At 37.8% G+C, this 15,382-nt stretch overlaps 2 protein-coding genes across 4 annotated transcripts in view; both read left to right on the top strand.

Moving 5' to 3' along the window:
• The first annotated feature begins 5,277 nt into the window (after positions 1-5,277).
• LOC121872786 (zinc finger MYM-type protein 1-like) overlaps positions 5,278-15,382 on the top strand; it is a 32,571-nt gene continuing 22,466 nt past the window's right edge. The window contains exons 1-2 of the mRNA XM_042375844.1: positions 5,278-5,523; positions 5,668-6,318. Coding sequence (XP_042231778.1) covers positions 5,278-5,523; positions 5,668-6,318 — 897 coding nt within the window. The remainder of the gene's footprint in view (positions 5,524-5,667; positions 6,319-15,382) is intronic.
• The window catches only part of LOC121872644 (serine/threonine-protein kinase SBK1-like), a 61,115-nt gene continuing 56,989 nt past the window's right edge, over positions 11,257-15,382 (top strand). For 2 of the 3 annotated variants that reach the window (XM_042375567.1, XM_042375566.1), the window contains exon 1: positions 11,257-12,882. The gene's annotated coding sequence lies outside the window, so the exon portion shown is untranslated. The remainder of the gene's footprint in view (positions 12,883-15,382) is intronic. The other variant, XM_042375568.1, reaches the window with a different exon arrangement.

Below are 15,382 nucleotides of genomic sequence, written 5' to 3'. Positions count from 1 at the left end.
AAATTATCAATGAGTATTTTGTCAATTATTTATGACAGCTTCTGGTAGTCCCAAGTAAGTGACAGCTGTGTAACATATTGACACACTAGACGAGACACAGAACACGTACGCCAGACGAAGTACATATTCAAGCCCAATACTCATTAAATACATTATTGCTAAAGATAAACTGAATAACCTCAATGATCTCTACCCTGATAAATTTATACATATGTTTATAAAACTCTGCAGGTAGACCATCACTACCTGGAGATCTACCAAGGTTGAGATTATTAATTGCTTCCCATATTTCCTTCTTGTTTACTGGTTTTATTAAAGATTCATTTTCCTATTCCTTTAGTCTTGTTTTACAATTCTCTAGAAAGTTTTCACAGTATTCATCATTATTTTCAACTCTTTTATATAGATTCCCCAAAAATTCTTGAATTACCTAGATTATTCCTTCTGTATTCTCTATTTCTTCACCATTTTCTCTTTTAACCTTAGTAATTAATTCCTTGTTTCCGTTACTTTTTTCATTGCAGATCAAATGGCGAGAAAGCTTTTCTCCCTCAATTCTGTCTTTTATTCTGGATCTTATTTTAATAATTTCACAAATTTTGTTCCTTTATTCATTTAATCTGGTTTTCAGTGCCTTTATTTTTTCAAAATTCACATCAAAGTATTTAGCTTCTTCATAAAGTTCTCTTAACCTACTTTGAAATAAATTAATTAGCCCATATTTTTCTTGCGACATTCTTTTACATATTTGTATTAAAAAGTTCTTGCATTCTAGTTCAGCGCACTGTTCCCACCACTATAAAATATTCTGGTATGTTTATTTTCTCCTGAACATGCTTCCAAAACACTCCAAAGCTTTCCTGTACCTCATTGGAGTTTAAAATACTACAATTCAGTTTCCAGAAGCCTCTACCTACTTTTACATATTTGTTAATGTTTAATTTTGACAGAACCATTGAATGGTCAGAAAAACTGACTGGAACCGTATCACATTTTACTATTTTGTTCTCAAGCCCCTTAACATAAAGCCTAACAATTCTTGATCCATATTTATCCCTAACATATGTAAACTCAGGTTGATAATTATGTATCATGGCAGCATCCTTAAGTTTTATATCCTTTATAAGAGTTGTTAAAGCTTTGGACACCAAACCTTTGTTGTCATGATTGCTATAATCTCTCATGCTGGTAACAAAGTTAAAATCTCCCCCAATCATTATATTTTCAATATTATTTCTGATATAATATAATAAATCATCAGAAAACAATTCTTCTCTCTCCCTTATCCTTGTATTCCGCAATGGGGCATAAATATTAATAATAGGAACTATATGGTCTAGCACGGAAACTTTGACACATAAAATTTGGCCATTCTCATCCATCTCATAATTAAGTATTTTGAAAGTGGAATTTTTCCTTACCAATAGTGCAGTTCCTCCTTTTAACAAATGTGTACCGTTTATAATAATTTCGAAATAATCAGTTAGATAAGATAATTTTCCTGGATCCTTAACATTATGTTCCTGTATCATAAGAATGTCAATATTATAATACTTAACAACAGATAATAGTTCCATTTGTTTACCTAATCTATTTAGACCATTCACATTTAATGTTGCAAACATTATATACATATTAATTATTGTTATAATAATGTAATAAAAAAATCATTTATTTACTTTTTTCCTCTTTACTTCTCTTTTTCCTTCTTCATCTGCACTATTATTCCCTTTATTCGCCTCTTTTTTGGCTACTTCCTTTCCACCCCTCTTACTTAACATCACCTTACTACCACTAACTGCTCGTACTGTCCAACTTTGTACATGTCCAACCTTTTCCCACCTTGAATCATCGTTTCCAGTTGGATCCATTTTCTCCCCATCATCTTTTCTTCCTTTCCCACATTCTAATCCATTTTCTGTCTGGCTATTCACTTGACCTCTCAAATTACTTTGGTTTTCATTGTTTTTATTTTGCTTCATACAATCATTTTTCCAGAATTTTTTTGAAATATCACCATTCGTTCCTCCATCTGTTTTCACTTTTACCTGATTTTCATCATCACTGCCGTTAATTTCTAATTAATTTTCCCCCGGTTTGTTCTGGTCCTTCTTGCTTGCATCATTCTTGTTTCTGCTTGGTGACATGCTACAAGTAACCTCTACAATTTCCTTCATTCTATCCATGTTTTCACCTGCCACTTCACACTCTGTCCCTGTCATAATTGTAGCTTCCATGTCATCTGCTTTATCATATTTCATATTTCCACAAAATATTTTACCTTTAGTTTGATCCACATTATTCCTCTCTGTATGTATTTCGGCCTCACATGTAGTGGAGGTTTCCTGTGCTGCATTTTCTGAACCATCTGGGTGTGTGGTACCTTCTGGATCTACAGCATCCTGGGATATAGTCTCAGCAGGCACTTCCCTTTCTACCCCATGCCGGGTTGTTGCTGGAACCTGACTTACTGTGACACTTTCTTCTCCTTCCTTAACACCTGCCCTTGAGCTGTGGATCTCACCAGAAAGTTGTATCGCAGGGAAGTCTTCCTCATTAAAAATGTTCACCTTATCTACTTCCTCGGTGTGACAATCAATTGCCAAATGACCTTCATGTCCACATTTATAACAAGTTTTCCTCTGTTCAGCATAAAGGAAAGTTAAACTATGGCCACCTACTGCTACTGATGATGGAATGTTATTCTTTAAATTTACTTTGAAGGTTCTTGTCCCATTTAACAATCCGGCCGCTGGTCCTTTTGTATACTTGTTCAGTCTCATTCCTTCCACGTGACTTTACCATATTTACTTATGATGTTCACTATAATTTCATTTCCCATTTCAAAGGGAGCATCTTTAACTGATACATAAGTTAAAGTTTTACTAAAATTCATCACTTTAACAGTCTCATCACTGTTAGGAATTCTTATAGTTTTGTCTTCATATTCTTCACAAAATTTTTCAAAAACAGTGTTTTCCCCAAATATCACCACCACCTTATTGTTTCTTAAGAGTTGAAAGCCAACAATTTGTTCCCGTTTTATTTTCAGTATGTCAAATATTACCTTACATACATTTTCATATTCAGGCTTACCTGAAAACAACAGTCAGATCAAGTCTTTCCTTCTTAAAGTGGGTGTGTACGTCCCCATTTCGACTGTTTTACCTTGTCATTACATATGGTGTAATGGTGTTCTCGACTTGGTGAGGTGGACGACCAATGCCACAAGTTTTCCGAAAAAAAAAAACCTGGCAAAGTCCACCACCACCAGAAAATTCCTTTACACCGACTGGTGCACTATGACTTTGTGGGGTATGGGATGTTTGGTTCTCACTCAGGATGGGTTGGAGAAAGGAAACTCACAATGTGCTCTCTATATACATGTTGTATTGGATGTACAATGCAGCTTGGTGCTGGGAAGGCAGCATGGTTACAAGCGTGATTTAGAGAGAGCTGATTGGTGAGGATGCTCAGAGGAGGACCAGCCTGTGGGTCGCCATGCTCGCCGGCGGGAGGGAGGACCGCCAGGCAGGCGGAGGAGGAGGAGGTGTTGCTGGCTGGTTGGTGTAGGTAGAAAGAGACAGGTCACCACGAGGTCAGGTCTTAAATAGCGGGGGTAGGCGTGGCTTAGTAGTTGACCCCAGCTCCGTGATGTATGGCGGCGCTGGTTGACCTAGACCACGAGGCATACACTGGGGAATTGGTGGGGTCGGCTACTCAGCGACAAACAGCGTTTGTAGGGGAGAAATCCACTACAACTTCGTGGACTTTGTAACAAACTTCGGGCTGTCAAAGGCAACTGCAACAGCTGTATTTCCACGGAAAAAAAGAGAGCTTCGCAAATTTCTGCTGTGTTGACTCCCGTTTTCTATCTCCTCCCTCAACAAGATTGCTGGTGCGTTGGGCCAGTTTATGTTGCCATACGAGAAGTAGATGGGAGGTTCACTTTGGTGGGGGCTGGGCTGGGCTGTCCGTAACAACCATTAGTGGTTTTACGGTGGTGTTTGTGTGTCTGGGCGCCCGTAGAAAGCCGTAGTATTTGTCATGCTATATTTATTAAACTTTAAAAGCCAGATCACAACTGACTTTTATGTGAAAGATTATAAATTAAAAAACAAATAATTATCAAAGTTGGAATTTTTTTTACATTTGTCACTTTCACATAAATACACATCTGAATCTGTAGGTAATTTTCACCCCTAAGCTCATTTAATTCTTCATAAGTCTTTAAACTTCGTAATAAAATAAACGTATTCAACAAATGTCTGGTTGGGTTCCTTCTATGCATTCCTAAATCTACTATATAATTCATTGGCCTCTGTAACAGTGTATGCAGCGGCCTTTATCCTTTCAAGCAAACCATGAGTCTCAGAAGTCTTATTTGACAACATCGTGACAAGTGTTGGTAACAGAAAAGAAACAATAATAATCAGTGGCGGCTCGTGCATAGGGTTGCAGAGCTGCAGCCCCCCCCAGACACTCACTGCCAGGCGTATGATTCCTTTAGAGAGACAGCTGAATAATACACTACCAACAAATATATCATTTTATATGTTATTTAATTATTTTCAATACGTTGCTAAGTGAATTTTCATTAAAATCAGACCAAAATATAAGTTACTTCCATAGTTGCTGTCAATGCTGTACGATTCATGTCTGTTATTAATTGGCGCCGCCGCCGCACTTGAAGCAGCTCAGTCTCGTACAACGTGTGGACGGTGTGGTTAAATCGTGCTTTCTTTAATTACCCTTTGACGATGGAAAATCGAGTGAAGTATTTGCAAAACATCAACTTTTCCCAGCTGACATTAAATGAAAAGACTGAAATCAAAGCAAGAGGAAGACCTACACCAGTTTTATCCATTCAACAGAACAGTACAAGCAGGAACAAAGAATATACACGCCAGTTTAACATCAGTGTTTATCAGAAATGTGAATGGCTCTGTGGTTGTGACGAGGCAAATACTTTATTCTGCTTTCCATGCTTATTGTTTGGTGGGGACTCGGCATGGACGAAAAGTGGTGTGACTGACTTGAGGCATTTGCCACAGAAAATAGTGAAACATGAGCAGTCAGCCAAACATATGAATAACATGATTAATTTATCGTTGCTGGGTAAAGTGAACATTGCAGCTCAGATTGACACAGCATACAAGCTCTCAGTTGCAAAACACAATGAACAGGTGAAAAAAAACAGATGTGTTATCCAAAATCATAAACTGTGTAAAATTTTGTGGAAATTTTGAACTCCCTCTTAGAGTACATGATGAAACAATGAGCTCTAAGAATCCGGGAGTATTTCGTGGATTAGTTGATTTTGCTTGTGAACTGGATTCTAGCTTAGATGCTCATTTAAAGACCGCTACAGTTTTTAAAGGAACATCTAAATCAATACAGAATGAACTTTTAGAATCTATGTTGGAAATTTGCAAAAATAAGGTCAAGGAAGAAGTAAAGAATGCAGATTATTTGGCAGTTATGTGTGATGAGACAACGGATATTTACGATAAAACACAGATGGTAATTGTTCTAAGGTATGAGCTACAAGGGAAGCCTGTTGAGAGATTCTGAGGATTTTTTAACCCTATCAATCAGACAGCAGAAGCCTTATCAAGTGTGTTACATAAAGAGCTCCAGACTATAATTGGTGATTGTCCACACAAGCTATTTGCCCAAACTTATGATGGTGCAACTCCTCTAAGTGGAGTCAATAAAGGTGTGCAAACCAGAATAAAAGAAGTGTATATCAATGCCCACTTTATCCACTGTTATGCCCACCAACTGAACTTGATTTTGGGAAAGGCAACATCACAGAATACCAATGTTCGTGTATTTTTCAATAGCTTGTCAGGAATACCAGCATTTTTTTCTAAGTCTCCACAAAGAATGGCTGCATTGGAGAATGTTGCTGGTCATCGAATTCCAAGGCCATCTGCAACACGTTGGAATTTCAAGAGCAGAACAGTCAATGCTGTGCATGAAATGAAAGATGCACTGATTGAATGTTGCAGCACACTGGAAGCATCTAACTCAAGAGAAACTGGATCTGCAGCAGCTGGTATCAAAAGAATTGTGAATGATCCTGAATTCGAATTTTGGTTGGAATTTTTCTCCAAAGTAATGCCTCATGTTGACATCATGTTCTCTCAGCTTCAGTCTAGAAATATTGATGCAGCTAAGGCTAACTCCTCTTTAAAAGTTTTTAATTCCGCAGTTCAGAAGTTAAGAGACGAATGTGATGCGATGGTGTTGCTGTTGCCTCCTGAGCAGAAAAGAAGAAAATTTAAAACAGACAAATTAGCTGCTGCAAAGGAGGTCTGTGACGTAATTTTGCTGCAGTGCAGAGAGAGATTCAGCTTTACTAATCATTTGGAAGCAAGCAAGTTACTTTTAGTGAATAATTTTCCAGTGTATACCAAAAATTTCCCTAGTAATGAACTTGAACAAGCAGTTGCAGCATATCCCATGCTTGAAAAAGACAAATTGAGAACTGAACTTACTGTACTGTACACAAGAGAAGATTTGTGTAAATCAGAAAGTCTCATAGACTTGTTGGAGATGATGAATGACAATAATCTACAGTCAACATTTTCAGACACTGTCAAGTTGCTGAAAATTTTAATAACACCTCCAATGACAACGGCAGAAGCAGAAAGGTGCTTTTCAACTTTGAAGAGAATTAAAACTTTTTTGCGCAGTACCATGGTGAATGACAGACTGTCTGCTTTAGCAGTGAAAATAAAATGATAACAGAAATAAAGGATTTTAATGAAATAGTAATAAACAATTTTGCTACATCGAAGAGCAGACACGCCGACTAAATTTTCAATTAATACTGGTCCATCACCACCTTCTACCACCAACACTACTACCATGCCCTGGGAATTCGTGGACATCAACTACAACTCATACCTGAGGTAGGTCAAATTTGTGTATCCTACTGTTGTGTGAGGCTTGCAGTCCCTCCATTTTATTTTTCACGAGCCGCCACTGATAATAATGGTTCAACTTCACACTGAATATAAATAAAAGTTTCACCCTTTAAGTAAACGAGGCAGTACTTAAGTACTCCAGGCAGTATATAAGTACCACCAACATATAGACTTTACTAACGTACAGTATTGTTAATGAATGTAGTGAGAATACTTCAAAGTTTGTAGTTATGTAATAAATCTATAATTTACTTTAGTTCCTCCAAGACATAATTTTCTGTAGTGCCAAAACTCATTTTATTTTCACAGACTCTATTACATGCTAATATAGTTTTATTTAAATTGAAATAAATGATTATTCAAATGGCGGGTTTATCTATTCAACGTAAAAAAGTAATAAGATAAGGAGAGATATGGAGGTGAGGGCCATCTATGAGTTAACAACAATACTAAACCTTCATCACGGGGTACAGGGTAGAGTTTCTCGTCTGGTGATTCTGGGATCCATCACCAACAGGAGCCACTAGACAGAGAAACAAGGTAGAGGACGTATCATGTACGACGACTTGACAGCCCTGAAAATATTCGCCTGAGGCATCGGTAAGGCATTTATTAATAATATTGCATCAGATATATAACATTTATAACACTAACTAGTTGTTGGTGTATTATTTGAGTCATAAAGTGTATTGAATGAATAATTTAGTCCATTGTGTTGGGTCATCTGGGGGAGGTGGTGACATACTGCATTGGTTTATTTTCACTTGTTGCCACTATGATATAAAAGTTGAAAGTATGTATTACCTATACTTTTTGAAGTTATGAACGAATTTGACCTTCATTTCTGGTGCAAATCAATAATTTTTGAGATAAGCCCCTGGTGAATTTTTATAAGTGGACAACCATGGATTTTTTTTTGTTAATGTGTTGTTCCGATGGTTTAGACAATGTTAAGACACTTTTAGGTGAATATTCGTCCATTAGCTGTCCTCAGGTTTTGTACGAGAATAGTATTTTGTCGAGATTTTTCAGTGTTTGACTCAAAACTGACCATATCTCTTGTAAAGTAGCGTGTTGTGCAATAAAAAGAAAATTTTCAATTTTAACAAGCTGGTAATTTGCACAAAAATGGAGGTCGAATTTAAGTAAAACACCAAAAGTACAAGAAAAATCTATTCTCATACCAAAGGAACCAACCTAACCTAACCTACAAGGTGGTGGTGGGAAGGAGGAGACAACTGACATTAAGTGAGGAGTATAACCTCGGGTAAACATGGCGGGAACCTGCGGACAGCCAATGGACCAATATTAACCCACTTTTCTTCAATGCCGTTTCCCTCACAAATGACTTAAATATAGCAGGGAGATTAGGTAATTTTAAGTAATTTGTGAGGGAAACATCGTAGAAGAAACGTGTTTTAACATTGTCTAAACCATCGGAAAAAACACATTGCTCAACAAAACTCAATCGTTGTCCACTTGTAAAAATTTACCACCCTGCCCCCACACATCTCAGAAACTAGAGCTATAAGAATCAAGGTAAAAAGTGTTCAAACACACAAAAACCCATCACAAAAAGTTTTGGATTTAACCTAACCAACTTAACCTAACCTAAACTAACCTGGGTGTGTACCACCATGTACGAACATACATAATAAAATATTAAATATCTCTCTTAAACGTAATTTGTGCCATAAATGTCATTGAAGAAAAGTGTCATAGAATTGTCAAAATTATTGATTGCATCTATAAAATTCCCGAGATTCATTTAGTGACAACAAGCGAAATGCCAAAAATAGGTTTTCCTGGTGTATTTTGTATTTCGAGCAATTCTAACCTTCATTTCTGGCATAAATGAGCCGTTATGGAGATATGACCTCCATTACCGGGACGAGCTTGATTTTGTTAATTTTTCCACGGGTGTTATCATTATATATTAAGTATTTTAAGAGGCAACATTTACTAGAAGCTAATACCTGTACTGTATAATCTGTCCTATTATAACCATCCAAAGAGTCGTACCTAACCTTACCTAACTTTCTAGCCAGGGGGTGGATTCGCCATATGAAACAAAGTACTTATTTTGATTTCTGGTCCCAATGAAAGCAGCTTTATAGAAATGTTGCGGTGTAATTTGTATTTTTGTGGACGTGAGAGTACACTCGGACTCAGCGGGTCGGCTATAAACAAACACGACGCAGTGAATCGGTAGATTTTTCGGAGGAGTATTTACGGTAAATAAATAATTGCATACAAAGCAGAGACATCATTTTAGTGTAACGTGATCAGTTATTCCCGTGTTTCCCCCCCAACCTTCATGCCGTGCCCACTACAGGTGATTTATGATCATAGCAAAAAAAAGTGCTTATAATTAAAATAAAAAGTTGTGGTCTCTTTTGAAATATTATAATAAGAACATCTATGGAAAATATGAAAAAATCGAACAACTCTTTCTGGTGGTAGTGGTGTTCTGAGAAAAAATAAATAAAACCTGACCTAACCTTTCCTAACCCATAACACTTCAAATAATATATGAGGGTTACTTTATTTAACCAATGATAAAAGAAAAGGTTAATTATTGTTTGTTTGTGTGTTCAGTGTTTCTATGTTTTGCCAGTGAGTTATTTCTTGTCTTCAGCATTTATAGGTCATGAGGAAAGCTGAAATATGTTTTTAAAAAAATTTGCACTTGCAGAAATCACTTAATAGATTTGAACTGTCCTCTGATTGATCACAGCAGATTATGTGAAATTAAAATGGAAGAGATTTAAATATTAAATTTCGCAAAAAATTTTGCCATCTAGTGCAATAAGAATCCGTCGATATTGTTGTAGCTTCATCCTATTTTGGTCACAACCCATAAAATGTAACCACGATTGGTTGTGTATGAAACCGGGTATACCGATTCAGTTTTTGTGCGTCTATCACAAAAGGTTAGGTTTTTTTTTTTTTTACAGGGATTAGCCCACCCGGGCACAGGTCACTGACCCACATCGGGGTCTGGGGGTCGAAAATGTTATTATTATAATAATAATAATAATAATAATAATTCAGATGAGTAAAATAAAAAAAAATAATGATAGTGTTATGAACCACGCCACCAATTGTCATGATCTACCTACCCAGCACTACGAACCACGCCATCTATTGTCCTGATCTACGTACCCAGCACGACGAGCAACGCCATCTAGGGACGAAACACGAGTATGACTAGTCTTGGTTACCACTCCGGGGTTTCCCTTCTCCATATCCTGGTTGTTGCGTCACCTCCTACAAGTCTTCATCATCATCTCCAGTTTGATGAGATTTCAGTTCACTCTGGGAAGTGACCACAGGATCACCTATCCTGGAAACCTACGGCACAGTGACTACCTACCGTCTTCTACAATACTCAGCCTTGCTCGTCAGCCATCTCAGCTCCGCACTTAAGTATTTGTAATCTTATATTGCCTCCCCCACGTCCACTTGCTTCAAAATTGTTTATGTTGTATAAATATGTATATACTGTTAATGTTTAGGTTAAGTATGGTTAAGGGTAAATTATAGAAAGCTGAATATTTTGTTAAGGAATTTATGGTACTTTATTATACACAACAAAAACTCGCATCCTTTGTCTACCCTTTTATAGTCCGATTGTCTTTGTTTTTTTGTTGCCTGTTGGGATCTGGGTAGACTTTTAACTATATTCTAAATCCCCAACTCGTAACAGATTTCAGTTCACTCTGGGAAATGACCACAGGATCACCTATCCTGGAAACCTACGGCACAGTGACTACCTACCGTCTTCTACAATACCCAGCCTTGCTCGTCAGCCATCTCAGCACTGCACTTAAGTATTGTAAACCTTATATTGCCTCCCCACCTCCACATGCTTTAGAATGTTGTATGTTGTATAAATATGTATATAATGTTAATGTTTAGGTTAAGTATGGTTAAGGGTAAATTATAGAAAGCTGAATATTTTGTTAAGGAATTTATGGTACTATATTATACACAACAAAAACTCCCATCCTTTGTCTACCCTTTTATAGTCTGATTGTCTTTGTTTTGTTTTTTTTGTTGCCTGTTGGGATCTGGGTAGATTTTTAACTATATTCAAAATCCCCAACTCGTAACAATAGCGATACAAAAATCATAAAAATAAAGAACCATAAAGAAATACACAAATTAAAAGAAAATAATCAAAAGTGAGAAACGATATATGTATGTTGTGTTGTCAATAGTAAGAGAAAAAAATGAAACCTGCAATTGTGTGTAAACGAAACAGAAAGTCAGATGAGCAACCTGGGACTTGGTCACAATTTTTGTAATGCCAATGGCAGCAGGGTCTACCATTAGACAACACATTATGCTTCCAATATCTTCCCAGGCGGTAGTACCTCCCTGTTTGATAGCTGCCTACTACCTACTACTGTAGGTTTGGTAGGGTTTTCAATTTTGTTAATCCCCTCATGTTCAAAGTCTAACTCAGTTTGGAAGAATGATTGTTGTTGCTAGTGTTAAAGGAAATAAAGGTCATATTTATTTATTAGAAGAAATACAAAATAAAAACATGTAAAATTGTAGTTTGGGCCATGTTCAATAATAAAGAGGAACACCGACTGATACTCCAACACTAATGAACAGTTCTGAATGTTGTCTTATAAACACAGGAGCACCTCTACTGACACACAGCACATTGATCATAACAATTAAATAGTGCTACATAGATGCATTCTTGATTGACAAATATAAAAAATGACGACACTGTTCTTAGTTTCTTTCATCTGTCATCTTCATTTCTCATACAGGGAGATGGATATTGTCTGGAAGGCATCAAGTCATTACAATACATTTGTATCTAGTTTGGTTAAATCGTTCTCGATCGTTTAAAAATTAGTGACCGCAATAACTTTGTAGACGCACACAACGCCTCTACGTAATACATCCCATTAAGATGGGCACGTAACAAACTGGTAATATCATTATAGCCACTTCCCTACTTTATAGTAATGTATAACACTCCAAGCGAAACGTAGGCACCTAGTCCAAGAGCTTGACATGACAATCGTTATATAAAATCGCTATATATCCCGACCCTACTGTACACACTTTTAGTTGAATGCCATACAAGCGCACAAACACTTAATGAGATGATGTGAAGTAGCATAGTGAGTCTTGCCTCCCACGGGTTAGCAGTGTTTCCTCGGTTGCCTTTAACGGTGTCATATATGAGCCCAGACAGTCTGTATAGCCGAGTCTCAACTTGTCACACTGAGATGTGATATTGGTCCTTGAAGCTTCCCGGAAAACACTGTAAAACTACTGTATTATATTATAGGCAGGGGTTAGTAGATCAGTATCTGCCAGAATAACCACTGGTTATTTGACAGGAATCTAAAATATAACTAAATACTTTTGCCCACAGAAAATTCTACAATTAAATAATACCGTTGTGTAATAACTAGTTTAATGCCCCCAACCATCCTGACTACAATCCCATTAAAATCGTGTACAGTCCCTGCAGATACCGGTCAAATAGCCGATGGTTATTTGGTCCGGAATCCGGGTCAAATAACAACTTCGTAAACATATAATAAAGGCTACAATTTGTTTTGCGTTCGTGGAGTATAATAAGAATCATTAGTGTTAAAACAGACTAGCAGTCAACGTGACCATGACAACTATACTGTACTTTACTTTGTTTATGAGTATTATTTTTTTCTTGCTTTGCTTTGAAAAGGACAAGATATACATGGTAGTTGTGGTGGTTCATTTGAAAAGTAATTGAGACTTTGTATAGTATTTTTGAATTATTCTTGTGGATATTTTGTAAGAATGGTAATGGGTGATTGTGTTTACAGATGATGTTGGGCGAGGGAGACTCCCCAACACCTTGGACAACACTCACGAGTCACGGCGGCTGTCACTTCTGCAGAGCTCGGCCTCGTTTTCTTTGTTTGTAAGGGTAGGTAACACCAGACACATAACAAGTACTTCAAATCATTTTACTATTAGTAATGTATGTATTAAACATTCAACTACCTCTCCAGGGTGTCTACTGCCTGGAAAACCTGGAAAAGGTAGACAATTTGGGGGGGGGGGTCTGGAAAACTTAGTAAAAGCCAGGGAATTTTACATATTACCTTGAATTTTGTGAAATCAGTTCAACATGAATTTTTTTTTATTGTGACAGCAATGTTACCATAGATTAACGATGTAATAAGTAAATAATTAAAGTTTTAAGAACAAATTCCAGTAAATACTCCACTCCAATAAATGGATTGTTGTGTACCTGTCATCGTTCATGTTAGCGTTCAAATAATCAAATATTACAAGTTATACCAACTAATTATGCAATGAATATTGTCAGAGTTGAATTTTTCTCCCTCTCCCTCCCTCCACCTACCACCTCTCCCTCCCTCCATCTACCTACCACCTCTCCCTCCCTCCATCTACCTCCCTCCCTCCATCTACCTACCACCTCTCCCTCCCTCCATCTACCTACCACCTCTCCTCCCTCCATCTACCTACCACCTCTCCCTCCCTCCATCTACCTACCACCCTCCCCTCCCTCCATCTACCTACCACCTCCCTCCCTCCATCTACCTACCACCTCTCTCCTCCATCTATCTACCACCTCTCTACCACCTCTCCCTCCTTCATCTACCTACCACCTCTCCCTCCCTCCATCTATCTACCATCTACCACCATCTACCTACCACCTCTCCTCCCTCCATCTACCTACCACCCTCCCTCCCTCCATCCTCCACCTCTATCTACCACCTCTCCCTCCTTCCATCTACCTACCACCTCTCCCTCCCTCCATCTACCTACCACCTCTCCCTCCCTCCATCTATCTACCACCTCTCCCTCCTTCCATCTACCTACCACCTCTCCCTCCCTCCATCTATCTACCACCTCTCCCACCAATTACTTACCACCTCTCCCTCCTTCCACCTCCCACTTGTGTTTTATTAGTTTATTTAACAGCTATTATAGTATATGATGGTCACCTTATTAATATTAACATTTTCTGTAATTGCAATCACACTACACACATTTAGTCACCAGTCATTAGCCTTGATGTTAATGGTAGAATGTTAGATAAGTTTATTGGAGTTGACTATAAAATATCAGACTGTAATTAAAAAATGTGACTATAAAGGTTTTGTAAGGGTTTATAAGGTTCATATATTTCAAGTACAAGAACAAATAACTTGCTAACTGCACCATAGTTGCTCGATGCAAAATGTATCGAAGTGCGGACACGGGAGAACTGGAAACGTATTTGGTACGAGAATAACCGGGTCGATATACATAGAGTATAGTATTCTTGGGCATATACCTTTCCAGTTAATAAAGTCGGGTTGTTTTTGGGAGCAAGAAGGCATCGGTAGGAGGCATTGGCCAGCGGCTGTGGCGCGACAAATGGGGAGATCGTTGCAAAGCTGCCTGAGAGACTCCCGCCGTTATGGGGTTAACCTTCAGACTGAGTTGATTTCCCCCATGGTTTTTGGGACTTGTGCAGCAGGGTTTAAGTTGAAAAAATTAAGAAACATAATCTACCAGTTCAGCCACAGCCCATGATAAAGGGAACACCTGGAGACATCAGCAGCCATTTAGACTGAAAGCTAAGAATCCATGCCCACTGACTTGATAAATGGCTCCTCTGCTGTAGATTTCAATATTACAAGCAGAGTAACAGAACACTACTCGGTTGCAGTCACCTCTTTGATCTGGGTGGGTGTGTTCATGCTAACTGTTTTAGGCAGCTAAATGGTTGCTACAGCACATTTGGGGACTCAATGTAGGAAAAAGTTGTCATAGTCCACAGTGTTTTCATTACTGTAGTATTATATTGTGGTCAGTAGTTAGACTGTAGCCTCACTCAACTTTGTTTTAGCAGATATGGGGTCTGAATTAAGGCTACTTACAGTTGTCTCTGAGGGTATAGTCTGGAACACCGTTAATGGAAATCTCCTTTTGAAATTGTTCACGTGTTTTCTTGACGCAATGCTCTTCTTGAAGGGGTAATTATTAGGTAGTTGACGTGCCTTCACAAGGGCACGTCAGAGTCCTTCAGAAGACCTGACAGGTGCCAAACCCATTCTGTTCGATAATGGTATAAGTTGTCGGTAACCCGTTAAATAATGGTAATTTCCTATATCTGGCTCAGATGTGGGATCTTGAACGTGTTTGTAATTTTGTTCATTTTATGTTATAGAAAGTGAAAAAAATAATGAATAAATATGTATAAAGTTTTAAGTATTTATGAGTTTCTACTGCAAAGTGTGTGTGTGTGTGTGTATAGAGAACGTAAGGGTCCCCCCTTATGCGTTTTTTCCAAGGACGAGACAAAACGACTGGCGATATACGCAATTTGCTCAAATTCACAGTATAGGTACTCCTGAGCATGCCGATTCTAGTCCTGTCATCGACAGTTTGATTGTGGAATAATTAGTGGT

The sequence above is a fragment of the Homarus americanus genome, unplaced genomic scaffold (genome assembly GCF_018991925.1).
Source record: "Homarus americanus isolate GMGI-L3 unplaced genomic scaffold, GMGI_Hamer_2.0 scaffold39155, whole genome shotgun sequence".
Lineage (NCBI taxonomy): Eukaryota > Metazoa > Arthropoda > Malacostraca > Decapoda > Nephropidae > Homarus > Homarus americanus.
This window is presented reverse-complemented; position numbering and strand designations above follow the sequence as displayed.